The sequence below is a fragment of the Wyeomyia smithii genome, chromosome 1, assembly GCF_029784165.1.
Source record: "Wyeomyia smithii strain HCP4-BCI-WySm-NY-G18 chromosome 1, ASM2978416v1, whole genome shotgun sequence".
Lineage (NCBI taxonomy): Eukaryota > Metazoa > Arthropoda > Insecta > Diptera > Culicidae > Wyeomyia > Wyeomyia smithii.
In genome coordinates, this window is record NC_073694.1 from 138,182,577 (window position 1) to 138,201,591 (window position 19,015).

Genomic DNA, 19,015 nt, shown 5'->3' on the forward strand with positions numbered 1-19,015 from the left:
AATACTTTTACACAGCTCTACTTACGGCTGTACATTAACCTACGGTCGGGCGAATCGATTCGCGCCGCTTATCGCGTTAAGCCTGGCAGAGATCTAATGCGCACGGCCAACACAATAGAATGGTGTTTTCACATTGAAAATTAGACACAGCTTTACTGGAGTGAGTGTTGGCAAATACATCTACCGAAAGCACGTCGTTTCATGTGGGGAATATCAACAACGAAAAATGACGCGCGTCTAAGCACACCTGAACTGTTTCGCCGTGCCGCTTCCATTTACTTCCTTATAACATCGACCTTAGGGAAGTACCGGCTGCACCTACCGCTGAGGCTGTTACCATACTGCTACTGGTACCCAAAGCTATTACCTCTTCAAATTAGGTGTTTTATTTGTCCTTAAAAGAACAATTGTTCAATTCCATATCGGATATAATGCAATCGCATCTCTGTAATATTACCGACAGTAATATTCTTCTGAACAAAATGATCCAACTTTTCCATTAGAGGAAGTGCCGGTTGATGTACGGCAAAAATCTCGCCCGAATGCTCGCGTTGGCGTTCAGCCTGGCAGAGGCCTGAGACGTGGTGACCAACCACAGGGCAAGTGATTTGTTTAATTTGAAGGCAGCCACAGGCGCAACCCACTGCTATTGTCTGTTACTGCTGAGTGCTGATATCTGCTGCTACTGCTGTCAACGTTGTGGACGGTCCAGCCAGCTTACCTTCCGACAAATTAATGTAGCTGATTTTACCAAAAACACTCTTTTGTAGCCGAAGGGTGCTACGTAATAAGCCACGCCTTTCAGTTCAGGTTTACCATTTCCTTATGTTCTTTAGACGAATTATTCCACAATTCGCATTTGATTTTTGTATCCAGCGAATAAACACCGATGGTGCTCTCACACACGCAACGGTTTTAACCCGTATCTTATTGCGTTTTGTAACATCAAGCGATTTCGTTTGCTCGCTGTTGCGTGTTGCATCATGTTGCAACTTGGCAGCTGGGAGACGACGAAATTCTGTTACTGCTGATTGATTGAATCGACTTCATATAAGCTCTGCATAGTCGAACTAACTGTTTTTGTGAATGCGTTCTAACAGGGCAGTTTATTATTCAAAGTCGGTTATGCTGAACGCAGCCTTTGCGCTACCCCAACAGTGGGGGGTTTACTAAATAAAGTGAAAATTAGACAACTACAACAGAATTTGATTGCATCCCGCACAGAATGTCTGCTTGGGTTGATGCCAGAAAATTATTAACTTTCAATTATTTTTTTATTTCCCTTGAAAAAAGCATTTTGCGGTTCAAAATCGGTTGCTAATTACAGCCTTTGAGATGCCCTAACATTGGGGGAATTAAGATACACGGACAACATGCACTGTGGAAGCTATTTCACATTCAGTAAATTAGACGGGTGCGACAAATTTAAATTGCTAGGATGCAACACAGAATGCTTGCTTGCGTTGACAAAAATTATTAACTTTCAATGACTTGTTTATTTGCCTTCAAAAAGGCATTTCGATTTCCAAAATTGGATTTCCTGATGGCAATCTTCATGCTGCCCCAACACGGGGGGAATAATGGCTGTCTGGCGACACACGCTGAGAAAAACCGCGCTGCTCCTGAGACGTGGTGACCAACCACAGGGCTAGTGCTGCTGCTAAGGAAGGACGACTGCTGTTGTCGCTGTCTAGAACTATTATGAGCGGCTCCGGCTGAAACAGGCTCTTATATAGGCCAAATAGCATGTTTTCAATTGCAAGGTATATGATCCTGTCGACCGTGCTTGGGAAGCAAGCATGTAACGACCAATCAGAGGTCGAATTTTTCGTTTTGACAAGGCTTGACTATTTTCAATAGTACAATAGTGTGAATAATAAAATTACAATTATCTTATTTTTGGAAGAATCTTAGAAGATTTTCCAATCTATTGCTGCAAGAACGAAGGAAATCCATCGAATGCTAACCGATTTATTAGCATTTGAAATTGGACATATTTTTCACTTTTTTCGGGTTAAGATTTTCATTTCACATCCCTATGTAGCCGAACTTCCTGAGAGAAGTATTCTACTTCAAAAAATAAAAATAAATTCAACATTTTATTTTTGAAATCGAAATTTAATGTTTATTTTCAATTTTTTTTTGTCAAAAAATTTTTTTTGTACAGTGTATAATTTTTATATGCTGCATTTTAAATTCCCTACAACTCCTTCTCAGACAGTTTTTCTATACAACCAACGGTTTCTGGACTACAATGCTTCGAATAAAACCTATGCCAAAAGACATACGCCCTTTTAGAATGCAACTCATGGGTGTAAAAAATCTCTCTATCTGTGAAAAATGCTCAGTTTGCTAAGCCAAATACGTGTGCAAAGTTTCATTTTGCTCGCGTGCTAACTCTCACAATTTTTGATAACAAGATAATTTCGGTGCAACCTGGTGGGGGGCGACACCCAGGGGAGCCGGGATGACACCCAACTTTTCTTGTCTCGGGTGTCACTCGGAAAATACACGTTTTTCTTAATTTGTCCGTGGTTCTCCAGAAAAGACTAGTAGTTGTTTACTAGTAATAACTGTCTGTAAAGTACGCCACCAATATCCTACAATATCTGTTTTCGTATATGAATACGATTGCACTTCTTTAGAAGTGTTAGTAACAGTTTGCATTTTGAGAAGATGAATAAAGTGAAAATGGAATACACCAAACCCAAGTGCTGTAAACCCTTTCCTGATCATCGGTGCTCATCAAGCTTACGCAAATTAAACGAAAACTTTATTGCAAAATCAAAAATATTGAACTGTCAAGCTCATTTTAACACGTCTTTATCGATTTGTGATTCGTGTAGATTATATTGTATCGAAGTGAAAGATGAATTTGATCTCGAAGAGCATCCACACAATTCATTCATGGAACCATCAATATCAGGATGTGGAAGAAACATTCTACCGACGGAGTTGCAACCATCTGCATCTGTATACGAATTGGCGGAGATACCATCAATCGTATTATCGTATTCTCAAGAAAGCATTCAAAAAGAATACTCCAGAACACAGAATATTGAGTTATTCAACAAAGGCCTAGCTGGAATCAACGTTTCACCGATATCACTGGCATAGCTTAATCTGAATCAATTGATTATTTTCGAAAAAATATCCTAAAAAAAGTATCTGAACATTACTGACGGTATAAGAAAAACCTTTTCGATTTTGATGCTGACCTGGATTTATTGAAACGTAAAGCGAGAGACTTCGACAAGATGATTTTGCAGTTAAAAGAAAAATTTACTGCGCCCGAATGCTCGAGGGAAGATAAAGTAAGAATACTTTCGGTTCTACCGAAATCTTGGAACCAACAAACGGTAACAGAAAAGTTTGAAACAACGGAATACATTAGGGGGATTCATGTCGAGCTCGTAAACAAATACCCAGCCGTAAAAATACTCACCTCCATTGACGAGTAATGAAAGATACGCAGTTTACGGCTCGGTATTCGTATACGAGCTCGATGTGAAGACCCCTATTGTGAAATAGGCTCGGCGCATATCAGGGGATAGTGACGTGAGGCTTGTACATGGATTGCCCCTGGAAGTAAAAAATGAGGTATTACAGTTTTATGGCAGTGACCAGGTCAGTAGAGCCATGCCAGGGCAAAGGGACTACGTTTCAGTGAGAAAAGATGGTAAACGACAGCATGATGTGCAAAAGCGACTCTCAATGAATTCAATTTGTGAGGCTTACGTTTATTTTAAAGACATCAGCAAAACTGATATTGGGTTGACTTCTTTTAGAGCTTTGAAACCTAAGCATTGTAAATTACTTGGAAGCTCAGGATCTTACAATATTTGTGTTTGCACTGATCACGAGAATACTGAATTGATGATACACAGTCTAAAGAAATATTCATTCTGAAATGATTCTAAAATTTACTTTGAACAACTATTATGTAGCTCAACTACGCGATCCAAATGTTGTTATCTCCGCAAATGTGAACATTGCCCAAGCCATTCAGATTTTGAAAACAGTTTTTTCAAAGAACTTGAGGAACGTTGTGTGAGAGAAATACCTTTCGAACAGTTGATTGCAATAGATCGATGTAATATAGAGACACTTCTGAAACCAATTGATGAATTTGTATCTTATTTTTGTGAAAAGTTGGAAAAGTTGATAACCCACGATCACATAAAAACTCAACAGTCGATTTACATGAAAGAAGCAAAAAACAATTCGAAAGATGGTGAAGATGTTATAGTGTGTGATTTCTCGGAACTCTTTTCTTGAGAACCGTTCGCCCAATCGTCTTGTTGTCAAAGAATGAATTGTATATTTTTGATCAAGCATTTCAATGAACGTATGGTTTTTGCTAGAGAACCAAGGACAAATTAAAAAAACCTGTACATCAGGTTTTTTTACGCGGTTTTTTTATACGCGGTTTTTTTACGATGTTTTTTTACGCGTATTTTTGAATTAACGCGGTTTTTTACGCGGATTTTTGAATTAACGCGGTTTTTTTACGCGATACCGCGCTAATTCAAAAAAATTTTCACGAATTTTCGAATTAACGTGGGTTGGAACCAGAAACGTTTAAGTGTTTATCTAGTAAAAGACTTAGTCCAAAAAATACTCTCCGCCCACCGAAAGATCCGGAATGACCGTCAAAGAGGACAATTTTAAATACTGGTTCTAGAGCGTCTCGGTTTTTTTCTAAAGCCCTTCTTGCTGGACTACTTTACACGGATTTTAAAAAAAACGTGTTTTTTCTACGCGGATTTTTGAATTAACGCGGTTTTTTTTTACGAGGTACGTATCTCCCGCGTTTTATAAAAAAATTAATATAAATATTTTTCATTTCTCCATCCTGGACATTTTTTCAAAAGCTGCATTTTAACGTCAAGTTTATTTAAAAAATCACAGGAGGGTTGTGTGCAAAGCCACGACCGCAAGGTTGAAGTAGAATACTTTTACACAGCTCTACTTACGGCTGTACATTAACCTACGGTCGGGCGAATCGATTCGCGCCGCTTATCGCGTTAAGCCTGGCAGAGATCTAATGCGCACGGCCAACACAATAGAATGGTGTTTTCACATTGAAAATTAGACACAGCTTTACTGGAGTGAGTGTTGGCAAATACATCTACCGAAAGCACGTCGTTTCATGTGGGGAATATCAACAACGAAAAATGACGCGCGTCTAAGCACACCTGAACTGTTTCGCCGTGCCGCTTCCATTTACTTCCTTATAACATCGACCTTAGGGAAGTACCGGCTGCACCTACCGCTGAGGCTGTTACCATACTGCTACTGGTACCCAAAGCTATTACCTCTTCAAATTAGGTGTTTTATTTGTCCTTAAAAGAACAATTGTTCAATTCCATATCGGATATAATGCAATCGCATCTCTGTAATATTACCGACAGTAATATTCTTCTGAACAAAATGATCCAACTTTTCCATTAGAGGAAGTGCCGGTTGATGTACGGCAAAAATCTCGCCCGAATGCTCGCGTTGGCGTTCAGCCTGGCAGAGGCCTGAGACGTGGTGACCAACCACAGGGCAAGTGATTTGTTTAATTTGAAGGCAGCCACAGGCGCAACCCACTGCTATTGTCTGTTACTGCTGAGTGCTGATATCTGCTGCTACTGCTGTCAACGTTGTGGACGGTCCAGCCAGCTTACCTTCCGACAAATTAATGTAGCTGATTTTACCAAAAACACTCTTTTGTAGCCGAAGGGTGCTACGTAATAAGCCACGCCTTTCAGTTCAGGTTTACCATTTCCTTATGTTCTTTAGACGAATTATTCCACAATTCGCATTTGATTTTTGTATCCAGCGAATAAACACCGATGGTGCTCTCACACACGCAACGGTTTTAACCCGTATCTTATTGCGTTTTGTAACATCAAGCGATTTCGTTTGCTCGCTGTTGCGTGTTGCATCATGTTGCAACTTGGCAGCTGGGAGACGACGAAATTCTGTTACTGCTGATTGATTGAATCGACTTCATATAAGCTCTGCATAGTCGAACTAACTGTTTTTGTGAATGCGTTCTAACAGGGCAGTTTATTATTCAAAGTCGGTTATGCTGAACGCAGCCTTTGCGCTACCCCAACAGTGGGGGGTTTACTAAATAAAGTGAAAATTAGACAACTACAACAGAATTTGATTGCATCCCGCACAGAATGTCTGCTTGGGTTGATGCCAGAAAATTATTAACTTTCAATTATTTTTTTATTTCCCTTGAAAAAAGCATTTTGCGGTTCAAAATCGGTTGCTAATTACAGCCTTTGAGATGCCCTAACATTGGGGGAATTAAGATACACGGACAACATGCACTGTGGAAGCTATTTCACATTCAGTAAATTAGACGGGTGCGACAAATTTAAATTGCTAGGATGCAACACAGAATGCTTGCTTGCGTTGACAAAAATTATTAACTTTCAATGACTTGTTTATTTGCCTTCAAAAAGGCATTTCGATTTCCAAAATTGGATTTCCTGATGGCAATCTTCATGCTGCCCCAACACGGGGGGAATAATGGCTGTCTGGCGACACACGCTGAGAAAAACCGCGCTGCTCCTGAGACGTGGTGACCAACCACAGGGCTAGTGCTGCTGCTAAGGAAGGACGACTGCTGTTGTCGCTGTCTAGAACTATTATGAGCGGCTCCGGCTGAAACAGGCTCTTATATAGGCCAAATAGCATGTTTTCAATTGCAAGGTATATGATCCTGTCGACCGTGCTTGGGAAGCAAGCATGTAACGACCAATCAGAGGTCGAATTTTTCGTTTTGACAAGGCTTGACTATTTTCAATAGTACAATAGTGTGAATAATAAAATTACAATTATCTTATTTTTGGAAGAATCTTAGAAGATTTTCCAATCTATTGCTGCAAGAACGAAGGAAATCCATCGAATGCTAACCGATTTATTAGCATTTGAAATTGGACATATTTTTCACTTTTTTCGGGTTAAGATTTTCATTTCACATCCCTATGTAGCCGAACTTCCTGAGAGAAGTATTCTACTTCAAAAAATAAAAATAAATTCAACATTTTATTTTTGAAATCGAAATTTAATGTTTATTTTCAATTTTTTTTTGTCAAAAAATTTTTTTTGTACAGTGTATAATTTTTATATGCTGCATTTTAAATTCCCTACAACTCCTTCTCAGACAGTTTTTCTATACAACCAACGGTTTCTGGACTACAATGCTTCGAATAAAACCTATGCCAAAAGACATACGCCCTTTTAGAATGCAACTCATGGGTGTAAAAAATCTCTCTATCTGTGAAAAATGCTCAGTTTGCTAAGCCAAATACGTGTGCAAAGTTTCATTTTGCTCGCGTGCTAACTCTCACAATTTTTGATAACAAGATAATTTCGGTGCAACCTGGTGGGGGGCGACACCCAGGGGAGCCGGGATGACACCCAACTTTTCTTGTCTCGGGTGTCACTCGGTCACGCTACGCCACTGCAGTTAAGTTCTTGCATACTAATGCGGAGTTCAAAGTTCAATTAACTCTTGAAAACCCAGTAATGGTTAAATAACATTTTTATTCTAAACTATATCGACGTAAAATGCTCAGGAAGTATATGTATTTCGGTATGGCTAAAAAGTGTGTAAAACATATGAAATATGTAGAAAATCTTGGAAAAAAGTTATATTGAATACTATATTTTTGGTAAACTTTCCATAGAAAAATATTCATATCCTTTTGATATAAGCAATATAAATATTACTTCTAAGTTGATCAACCATATGAACTGTTACAAATACAGTATATCAAATATGAGGATGATATTAACTTGGAGCACAAAATCAGCCAAATAAAACACTGTGCACTGGTAATGTTGTGATGATTTAAGCAGCTAGAAGATTACTTTAACGTTGCGTAGTGCATTAAAACACTAGGCATTGAAGCATTATTGAACTCTCTAGAAAGAAAGGCGTTAAAAAGGTGATCTCCCGTACTAGTTTTCAAACAAATTCAATATGTAAGGGCAGGCACGAGCAATCAACATCTGATAAGTTTAGGATTGTTTGAGGCCCTAATTGGAATCAAAACAACATTGTTCTGGCAAACCGATCAAGTTGTTTCTCTATTAACCAGGAATTTACAAAAATGTTCAAGTAAAAATATATTTATCGGTGAATATTATCGGAAATAGGTGCATAGTATTATTTCTGTACTCTTGAATGGTATCACACAAAATTTGTGCTGCTAGTGACGAAATAGAAAGCAAAGTAAGTTATTTTGTTGCTCGAGTGATTTTTCTAATAGTATTTTTGACTGCTCAAGCGTTAGATAATGAAGAGTAACTGACCATGCCTCTTCAATTCAAGAGGGACAAACTTGGCGCAGCGGCATTCAAGAGTAAGCTTCGGCTTCTTAAACTTCACTATCCAACTGGTTAGCTTACATGTACCTACATTTGCATAAAATGGGTCAAAATGTCAAAAACAATGTTTTGAATGTCGATGTTTTTGTCAACCTTATTTCTTTCACGTATATACGATCACTGTTATAATACAACCAACGCGGAAGCAGGAACAGTTATGCATAAAAGAAACTAACTTTCACTTTTCACAGACACACTTTTCATCTCAATTTTCAAATCAATACGCAAAATGTTTGTTATGTTCATATGAAATGATTGTATACTAACCCTGACTGTAGAATAGCTAAATGTTGAGTTTCACTACGTGATAATATTGTATTACACGTCGTGCTCGCTTCTACGTTCCGCTAACCCTCAGACGCCGTACATATAACTATACGTTCAAGTTCAAGAGTGCTTCACGACTGAAACCTGTAGTTTGATTTTGTGGTATATCTTCGATTACGTTTCTTGCCGGTCCGGCATTTCTGCTATCCGTGCATATTTACTCACATTGTCGGGTGCACGTGTGACGATCACCTTTACCAATACACTATTCACTTGAACCTAATTTCAGCATGGTTTGATCATAGTAAACATTCAGGAGTTTCAAAGACTGACATGAAGATAGTGCAAAGAAATTTATAGCTCGAATGCAAACTGATCAAAACCTGCACGTCGTATCATCAGGTACTATGAAACAATTGTTAAACATTGGTTTACGACTAACGTAAAAAATTATTATAAAACCCTACAAAACCCATTATTTACATTTGCACTGCTATTGTTCTTAATCTCCCTAAAAATGGTACAACTGTTAAAATTTGCGTTTATTACGTCCCCTTTTACCTATCTTTGCGTATTTGTAGACTAGACACCTCATTCGCTGCTAACCAGTGACGGATTTCATCCGGTTGGGGTGGCTTATTCAGGCATTCCTCGAATCGACCCATGAAATCGTTTAAGTTGACTTTCGCTGCTACCTGCTTCGAAAAGGCAATTGCGCGAATAAATCCGTCTAGCAGTGTAATGAACTTGTGCTCGAAATAGAGACTCTTTTCGTCCCACCAGACTAGACGTGTTTCCACCCGGAAAGGCTGCAGTAGCGAAATCATTTTACGGTAACGTATCATCGTTGCGCCTTGCATTACTGACCCACCGGCAGCATTAAAATTTGTCCAGAACCGACATCGACCGTACCATTGGTAGCGAGCAAAGTCTAGTTCTCGCAGGAAACGGACGTTGTTCATGTGATTTAGGAATATATCGATGTCTTGGGTAGTACAGATGCCTGGCAATGGTATTGATTCGTAAATTTTTTTATCCAGAATATGGATAAATCACTCACCGTAGGTCGTAATGGTTTCTGTGAGTTTAAGATTTCTTCTGGACAACGCTATCGACCCTATTGTGCATAGCGTTCGAATGAAGTAATTCAAATCGAATGCCACATAGAGCAGTACAACGATCCACCACATTTTATCACCGTCGAAAATCACCGTTTTGCTGTCGCCAAGTATTCAGCAACTCACTGCTAAATATCACTAGACCTTCAATAGAGTATTCATATCTGTAAGTATATTTTTATTGATGTTAAAAAGGAAATTTTATAATTTTGATAAACATTTGATGATGCAGGACTTAACTCTGCTAGTATCTATACCCAATCCGTTTGGTTTGATTAACATTCTCATAGCAGAAACTAAGTTGTTATACAAGTCAATCTGAGGTGACATACGCGACAAAGTGGTAAAAGATACACTACTCGAATACTACTATACATTACTGAAATGCTGCTATTGATACTAAGCTTTAGTCACACCACTCTGTCTATGTCTACCAATACGTAGTAGCGTACTGAGAAGTGATATATTTCAACACGTATGTTGATTCATAGACACACATGGGTGATAACGTGCTCACCACAGATACTATACATGTGATTTATTGATACTCAACTGCAAATAAATCATAAATTTTGAAGAAAAATGTTTTTCATTAGATTCTGTCATGTTTACGATTTTTTTTTGTTTATCTTTTAACAGAAACCTTAACAAACATAACTGCGAGAAATTTGAAAATTGAAATAATTTCAATTTCTATGATATGGCAGAAATTATGTTGCTAGTAGTTGATAGACAATAAGAAGGTAAATCGAACACAGTCTTTAAGAAAATATTCGCTCCATTTCGAAACCATAAGCATAATTGTGAAGCTATCCTCAAGCATTTCAAACCAAAATTAAATTAGTAACCTTCGAAACCTGTGTGGAATAAGCCCTCATGAAATTAGTCAATCTTATGTGATACCTAACAAAAACTTCGTCCAAAATTTCTACTTTTTACTTAACATTCAAAATTGCGTTATTTTTACGGTTTATAGATTTTTTTGGCTCCCAGCAGGTTTTGTATTCACATTTTCACTGTATTAACTCTGCCTTAATACAAAAATTTAAAGAAAATTCAATAATATTTAATAAACGTCTAATCATTACCATTACACCCAATGCCCCATACACATTCTAATAGTGTCAATTCTCATTTTTGGCCGAATTCAGCTCTTTAGGGTAAGCTTGTCGCTTTGCAGGTAGCTGGTATGCAATAATCTCCCAATTAAAAATAATTTTGAAACTGGTTCTCAACTGCTTTGGTGATACTGCTTCAGCAAATTTGTATAAATAAAATTTAGAGACCTAAACCGAATGCACGTAACTTGTCAAGTAAGCTTAAATTCAGGAAATCTGACGAACTCTTGTGCCATTTTCCATGTCATTGTTTCAATAAAACTTTACTATAAAAACACTGGTTAATACAAAAAATGAAAGATTAGATGCTTATTACGAAAGTCACTGCACGGTGAAATCAGAGTGAAGTGAATAAAGTCCTTTTACGAGACTCACCTAAATGAGAAAAACGTCGCAAAAAGACATCTGCCTTGAAATCTGGGTTATTATGAGTGTCATATTACTAAAGTGAAAACGGAATAAGCGACGTTTCGCGTGGAATTATTTCACAAAAAGTGAAATGATATCGCGGAAATGAGAAAAGTCAAAAATTTATGATTGTGATCTAATGATAAATATTACATTTATTTTTCAGTAAGGAAACAGAAGTATCAGTAGTAAGTAATAAGTAAGTGTTTCAGTAAGTATCAGAATTAGATCAGTGCCCCGAAGCGGTCAAAGTTTAACTTTTTAACCGATGAAAAAAATGCACGTTAGTTCATGAAATTTTCGATACCGACAAAAAACATTTTTTTATGCCAAATGTCCTAGAAATGCAGAAAACGTCAAGATCTAGTCTTATCTAAAAAATCACAGGAGGGTTGTGTGCAAAGCCACGACCACAAGGTTGAAGTAGAATACTTTTACACAGCTCTACTTACGGCTGTACATTAACCTACGGTCGGGCGAATCGATTCGCGCCGCTTATCGCGTTAAGCCTGGCAGAGATCTAATGCGCACGGCCAACACAATAGAATGGTGTTTTCACATTGAAAATTAGACACAGCTTTACTGGAGTGAGTGTTGGCAGATACATCTACCGAAAGCACGTCGTTTCATGTGGGGAATATCAACAACGAAAAATGACGCGCGTCTAAGCACTGTTTCGCCGTGCCGCTTCCATTTACTTCCTTATAACATCGACCTTAGGGAAGTACCGGCTGCACCTACCGCTGAGGCTGTTACCATACTGCTACTGGTACCCAAAGCTATTACCTCTTCAAATTAGGTGTTTTATTTGTCCTTAAAAGAACAATTGTTCAATTCCGTATCGGATATAATGCAATCGCATCTCTGTAATATTACCGACAGTAATATTCTTCTGAACAAAATGATCCAACTTTTCCATTAGAGGAAGTGCCGGTTGATGTACGGCAAAAATCTCGCCCGAATGCTCGCGTTGGCGTTCAGCCTGGCAGAGGCCTGAGACGTGGTGACCAACCACAGGGCAAGTGATTTGTTTAATTTGAAGGCAGCCACAGGCGCAACCCACTGCTATTGTCTGTTACTGCTGAGTGCTGATATCTGCTGCTACTGCTGTCAACGTTGTGGACGGTCCAGCCAGCTTACCTTCCGACTAATTAATGTAGCTGATTTTACCAAAAACACTCTTTTGTAGCCGAAGGGTGCTACGTAATAAGCCACGCCTTTCAGTTCAGGTTTACCATTTCCTTATGTTCTTTAGACGAATTATTCCACAATTCGCATTTGATTTTTGTATCCAGCGAATAAACACCGATGGTGCTCTCACACACGCAACGGTTTTAACCCGTATCTTATTGCGTTTTGTAACATCAAGCGATTTCGTTTGCTCGCTGTTGCGTGTTGCATCATGTTGCAACTTGGCAGCTGGGAGACGACGAAATTCTGTTACTGCTGATTGATTGAATCGACTTCATATTAGCTCTGCATAGTCGAACTAACTGTTTTTGTGAATGCGTTCTAACAGGGCAGTTTATTATTCAAAGTCGGTTATGCTGAACGCAGCCTTTGCGCTACCCCAACAGTGGGGGGTTTACTAAATAAAGTGAAAATTAGACAACTACAACAGAATTTGATTGCATCCCGCACAGAATGTCTGCTTGGGTTGATGCCAGAAAATTATTAACTTTCAATTATTTTTTTATTTCCCTTGAAAAAAGCATTTTGCGGTTCAAAATCGGTTGCTAATTACAGCCTTTGAGATGCCCTAACATTGGGGGAATTAAGATACACGGACAACATGCACTGTGGAAGCTATTTCACATTCAGTAAATTAGACGGGTGCGACAAATTTAAATTGCTAGGATGCAACACAGAATGCTTGCTTGCGTTGACAAAAATTATTAACTTTCAATGACTTGTTTATTTGCCTTCAAAAAGGCATTTCGATTTCCAAAATTGGATTTCCTGATGGCAATCTTCATGCTGCCCCAACACGGGGGGAATAATGGCTGTCTGGCGACACACGCTGAGAAAAACCGCGCTGCTCCTGAGACGTGGTGACCAACCACAGGGCTAGTGCTGCTGCTAAGGAAGGACGACTGCTGTTGTCGCTGTCTAGAACTATTATGAGCGGCTCCGGCTGAAACAGGCTCTTATATAGGCCAAATAGCATGTTTTCAATTGCAAGGTATATGATCCTGTCGACCGTGCTTGGGAAGCAAGCATGTAACGACCAATCAGAGGTCGAATTTTTCGTTTTGACAAGGCTTGACTATTTTCAATAGTACAATAGTGTGAATAATAAAATTACAATTATCTTATTTTGGGAAGAATCTTAGAAGATTTTCCAATCTATTGCTGCAAGAACGAAGGAAATCCATCGAATGCTAACCGATTTATTAGCATTTGAAATTGGACATATTTTTCACTTTTTTCGGGTTAAGATTTTCATTTCACATCCCTATGTAGCCGAACTTCCTGAGAGAAGTATTCTACTTCAAAACGGAAAAAATTGGCTTTCTGGGACTTAGAAATTTTTCAGCTGGGAAACATTCTAATTTCACTTGTCCTATTCTGAATTCCACTTCACTGTGAATCTCACTTCACGAAGTTGATTTTTGTCACCTCACTGAGGTGGAATCGGAAATAGGTTAAAAAAATGAAGTGAGCGTGAGAGTGAAATAAATTTCATCGTGAAGTGACTCCCGTAATAAGCACCATCATGAGTGTCATTGACCTCCCAGTTGGTCTCGAGCTACGATGCTGGTCTATCAAGCCCGTTGTCTTGGGTTCGAGTCTCGGCTCGGGAGATACTGTTAGTGTCAGTAGGATCGTAGCGCTAGCCCCGCAATTGTCCTGTACAATAAACAGTTGGCTCCGAAGTCTGTGTATAAGAAACAGAAGGTCGAGTTCCGAATCGGAATGTAGTACCAAGGCTTCGCTTCGCTTCATGAGTGTCATGTCACATGTGAACGAAATAAGCGACGTTTCGCGTGGAATTATTTCACGACCATTTTGGAAGGAGAAATGATTTAACGGAAATGAGATAAGTCAAAAATTGATTGATTTATGATCTAATGATAAATATTGGATTTATTTTTCAATAAAGAAACGTACCAGAATTCGATCCGTGCCTCAAAGCGGTCAAAGTTTCGAAATGCAGAAAACGTCGAGATCTGATGTTATCTCGAAAAAGGAATTGTTGGAAAAAATCAGCCTTATGGCATCGCGTCATGTTTCAAAGGCTAACATCTCAACGTATGTGTAAACGAGATAGCGTATCACCGCCACTATAAATATACCTCTGGCAGCTGACAGCGGGCACAAATGGATTCGAGCCCACACTCAAAATATTTTTCACGTTATTATTACCGGAAAAGTTATGTGAATATTTTCCACTGTTCCACTCCATTTTCACGTAGATTTTACGTGATTGTCATTTGAGTTTACATGAACTGGTGAGATGATTTATCCTATGAATCTTATGCAGTAGACATTAGTGATGGGAAATATCGCCCAAAACGTACATCGATAACAATCGATAATTCCGGGGGTTTTATCGATATTATCGATAAGTATCGATAATTTGACAGCTAACGTTTGCGGTAAAAATTTTTTCAGATGTAAAAAAAAAAACTATTTCAGATGGTGATGAAAAAGAAACTATGACAGATAATTGAGTTGGATGAATTTCCCATGCAAGGTTATCATGTTAGCTTCCTCGCAAAAAAATATTACGTCCTTGCGTGCGGCCTTCCGGCAGTTAACCGTAACATTTGCCATGGCGGACGAAAACATGCGTGTAGCCATGTTTTTAAGCTCTTTCTTCGTTTTTTTTTTATTAATTCCTCCTCCGTTTTCGCGACAAAATTGTTGGAATAGATCTTGCGCTTCAAGTTTGCCCAGAAATTCTCGATGGGAAGCATGTGGGGGACATTGGGCGGATTCACCGACTTCGGTACCACATCGATATTCAGCCGCTCCATCTCCTCCTACGATCGCTTCGAGTAGTTGGCCGACGTCAAATCTGGCCAGAACACCGTCTCTTCGCGCTTATGGTATTTCTTGATGAACGACGCAACGTCTGTCAGGCACTTCGTACTATAAATTTCCCCGTTCACGGCCAGCCCGGAGCGAAAGAAGAGTAACTTTGACATCCCTTTCTCGCTGATTGTCAGCCACAGCCGCACCTTCTTGGGGAACTTGGTCTGTGAAATAAACTTTACCTCGGTGCTCACTTTCTTCGTGGGGGAGGTAAAATACGAAGAACCCTGCTAGTCGTTGCCATCCAGGGTGAGACAGGTCTAGTCGTCCATCACCACTGCCACGTCGCGATTCGCCGGGAAAATCGACTTGACCATCTTATTCAACCGCTGTCGCTGCGTCATTGCCTGCAGCTCCGAGACCAGTGGTCGGGACTGCAGCTTCTTGTATGCATGTCCATGTTCTCCAGATACTTTTTCACTGTTTTAGAGCATGCACCAACCTCTCGGCCAAGTGCACGCAGCGATTTAGCCACTTTTCCCTCGGTCTTCCTCTTCAGCATCCTTTTGGTTATCAGCAAGCTTCTTGTCACTCAGGGTCGTTGGCCGACCAGAACCGGGTTTTCTTTCGATGCTCTGATCATTGTCCAATAGTGTCAAAATGTTGTAGATGCCAGAACCGGCATACCCGGCGTCCACAAAGTGCCGCACGATGTCTGTTTTTGACGCCATTTTGAAACCCATGAAATCGGGAATTTTTTGTCCATTTTTTTACCGCAAACGTTATTGCGGTTATAGTAACGGCCCAAACAGAATGGATACGTTTGCGTTGCGTTGGCGTCAATTTGACAGTAAATGTATGGGCTAACTGTCAAATTGCCGCAAACGCAGCCGCAACGTATCCATTGTGTTAAGGCCTTGAATGACAAATCTTACGATACTGCGAATGATAATTCAAACTACCGGACGAGTTAAACAGTTTGTTTTGGAAAGTCTTTGAGTTTTACGCCGGGAGTGCTTTCTACGGAGTAGTTTCAAGCCGAAGTTCATTTTGAAGGTTGTGTAATAAGGGAAATAATTGAAGCAGGCAAAATTCTGTCAATTTTTAAATGGCCAAAACTTCACGAAAAATGAATCAATTCAGACAAAACAGGTTTCATTTTACTGGAAAACTGTCCTAGATTTCTAGTATAACTTGAGAACTGGACGTGACCAAGGGTCACTGGAAATGTTTCAGATTTCTGGAGTGTGTGCCAAAGTGTACATTTTTGCAACGCGTAGAACTTTTTCTGACATTCTGTTTCACATAGGTTTATATGTTGTCAATAAATCAGAATTTATTTCAGGTTCATTGGTAGCCAAAGATTGAAAATTTTCTTTGAGCTTGCAGCACTCTAGCAGAATTCAATCGAACATTGTGGGTGTGTAGGTCTTATTAAACCAAGCAACTTTGCAAACTTGCGTTTGAAAATTTATCTGGATTAACATTTAAAAAGGTCACATTGAAAGTTGAGACCATGATAATTGTTAGTCAAAATTTCGATCATCATGTGACAAATTTCAGGAACTCATTGCTGAAAATTGCACTCTTCAGGTTGGGTAAGTTCATCGAAGCAGTCCCAAATGTTTGCATGCTTTGGTTGGAAAAAAATTTCAAGAATAAATGTTAACATGTGTACCGTTTTTTGAACCCGTTTGTCCCGTTTTTATCCCGAGAAAATCTGGTCAGCCTACTTCAAAAATATAAAAAAATGAGTTTAAGATCCTACTCTGAAAAAAAAAATAATTTTAAAAACAAAAAATGATTTTAGAAAATATCGGTGATCTCAGATTTTTTAAATGAAGTATTTTAGATAGACAATTTAGTTGCGTAAAACGTTCTATGCGTTGCAAAAATGTACACTTTGACACACACTCTTGAAATCCGAAACATTTTCGGTGTAGGATGGTCACACCAAGTTCCCAAGTAATACTAATATAATACTGTTTGCCAGTGGAATGAAACTGGTTATCAAAATTGATTCATTTTTCGTAAAGTTCTGGCCATTTAAAATTCGAGAGAATTTTTTTTATCTCAATTATTTTTTCCACCCCCTGTATAAATCAGGATACTTTTTTTGGCGCAACAATTTCGTTGATTTGGATTTTTAGTTGAACTAAAAATTGTTTGTTGGGTAACAGATACTTTAAACTTAAACAGTTCCAAGTTAAACTAAACAATTACCAGAGAATTACCAATAGACTGCCGCTATGCATGTCCATCGTATTATAAGAGTTGGCAAGCCAAAGAAAATGCATTTTATTACAATTTCGTGTCATTGCTTTTTATGAGATGGTGCGAAAAGTTTGGATATTTTTTTAAAGTTCTCCAGTACTGAGTTGTCGAATTCATCTGTTCATCGGAAACTAAAAACTATAAATACCTTTTTAGTTACCATTATTTCTCAGAAACTCAGTGACATCCGGGGGGAACCTTTACACCACCCCCAACAATGCTAAATCTTGTCGAATAGCAACAAATACCCAGCGGCAAAAGCAACTCCTGGGGAAGGGTAGGTGAGGTCTCCTTCTTTTGGGTCTCCTCCAGTAACCAGCCGCACTGACTTGTGCTCACCCTTATAATATCGATAATTATCGTTAACGTCAAAAAATTAACGATAATATCGATGTCAAGCACTTATCGATATTATCGATAAGCATCGATAAGTTTCCCATCAGTAGTAGACATATGCATTTCATGTGAGTTTCACGTAGAATTTAACTACCGGTAAAGTGAAAAGCATTTGATTGTCTGATAGGTTCTACGTTTTGTACAACATAATTTTGAATTTTGGTTTCCCAAATTCTTTAGAGACTAGGAATAGTTTTCAGAAATTATCCAAATATGTTGCTTGATGAGTCGCACTGGCATGCAAAATCGCCAATTCGTAAATGAAATAAACGACATACAAAATGGCAAAATGATATTGCGGCATTCGTTGGCGATCATCACTGTTAGATGCAACTGTTTATGTTCAGGAAGTTCCTCGCAATTTAAACTGAATCTGTGTGAAATCTCGATGCCGGATTCTTATGGTTTTTCTAGAGCTCACTTATTGGGAAGTCATCGAGGAATTCCTTTCATGTTCAAAGACTGAATCAGACAACAGCTTCGCCATTTTGATTTCTGTGTATTTTCGCACGGAGAGTTCACGCGATACTTCATTCTGTTTGATGTTGCCAATTTTACGTAGATGCTACGTGATAAAACATAGTATGCATGTGATTTTCACGTATGGACAACAAAAAAATCCCAATTTCACTTCACTGTCAATCTCAAAAAATCCGGCGAGCAATTACTATGCGACACTTTGCCGTAAGTTTTTTTTTCCTCAACTAACTTTGACGTAAGTTGATGCATTTCTACACTGGCTAGAGGCAACAAATGTCACAGGAATGGTTAAAAAGCTACAATCTTTCTAAGGCAACTATTTTTAGCTTTAGGACAGCATTTTTTTCGCTTTTATCGACAGTGTAATCACATACATAAGACATACGTAACACGCAGGAAGAAATCCTCCGAAAAAGTTGGTGCAAAATGAACTACTCGAATAGTATCACACCACATACATAAGTCATACGTAACACTGGCCTTTTTTCTGGTAAACGTTGCCCCATAGCTTAGATTATTGAAACATAGATTTCCAACTCAACCAACAATACGGGCAACCGAGCCTTTGGCATCCCTATA

The 19,015-nt window shown here is 38.8% G+C and overlaps 2 protein-coding genes across 2 annotated transcripts in view; both read right to left on the reverse strand.

The window, feature by feature from the left end:
• LOC129719011 (protein THEM6) overlaps positions 1-8,995 on the reverse strand; it is a 32,199-nt gene extending 23,204 nt beyond the window's left edge. Inside the window, exon 1 of the mRNA XM_055670318.1 lies at positions 8,665-8,995. The gene's annotated coding sequence lies outside the window, so the exon portion shown is untranslated. The remainder of the gene's footprint in view (positions 1-8,664) is intronic.
• A 36-nt stretch (positions 8,996-9,031) lies between these two features.
• Positions 9,032-10,192, reverse strand: LOC129719012 (protein THEM6-like). Its single transcript, XM_055670319.1, has 3 exons — positions 10,022-10,192; positions 9,725-9,946; positions 9,032-9,667 (listed from the first exon to the last, which is right to left on the reverse strand). The coding sequence occupies exons 2-3, from the start codon at positions 9,852-9,854 to the stop codon at positions 9,222-9,224; spliced, it is 576 nt and encodes a 191-aa protein (XP_055526294.1). The 5' UTR covers positions 9,855-9,946; positions 10,022-10,192; the 3' UTR covers positions 9,032-9,221.
• Between the last annotated feature and the right edge of the window lie 8,823 nt (positions 10,193-19,015).

Bases quoted from the DNA above. Each gene is read 5' to 3' on its own strand.
- LOC129719012 (XM_055670319.1), bottom strand. From the start codon at position 9,854: ATGTGGTGGATCGTTGTACTGCTCTATGTGGCATTCGATTTGAATTAC. The intron at 9,668-9,724 runs GTGAGTGATTTA...TACCATTGCCAG, and splicing joins AGAAACCATTACGACCTACG to GCATCTGTACTACCCAAGAC.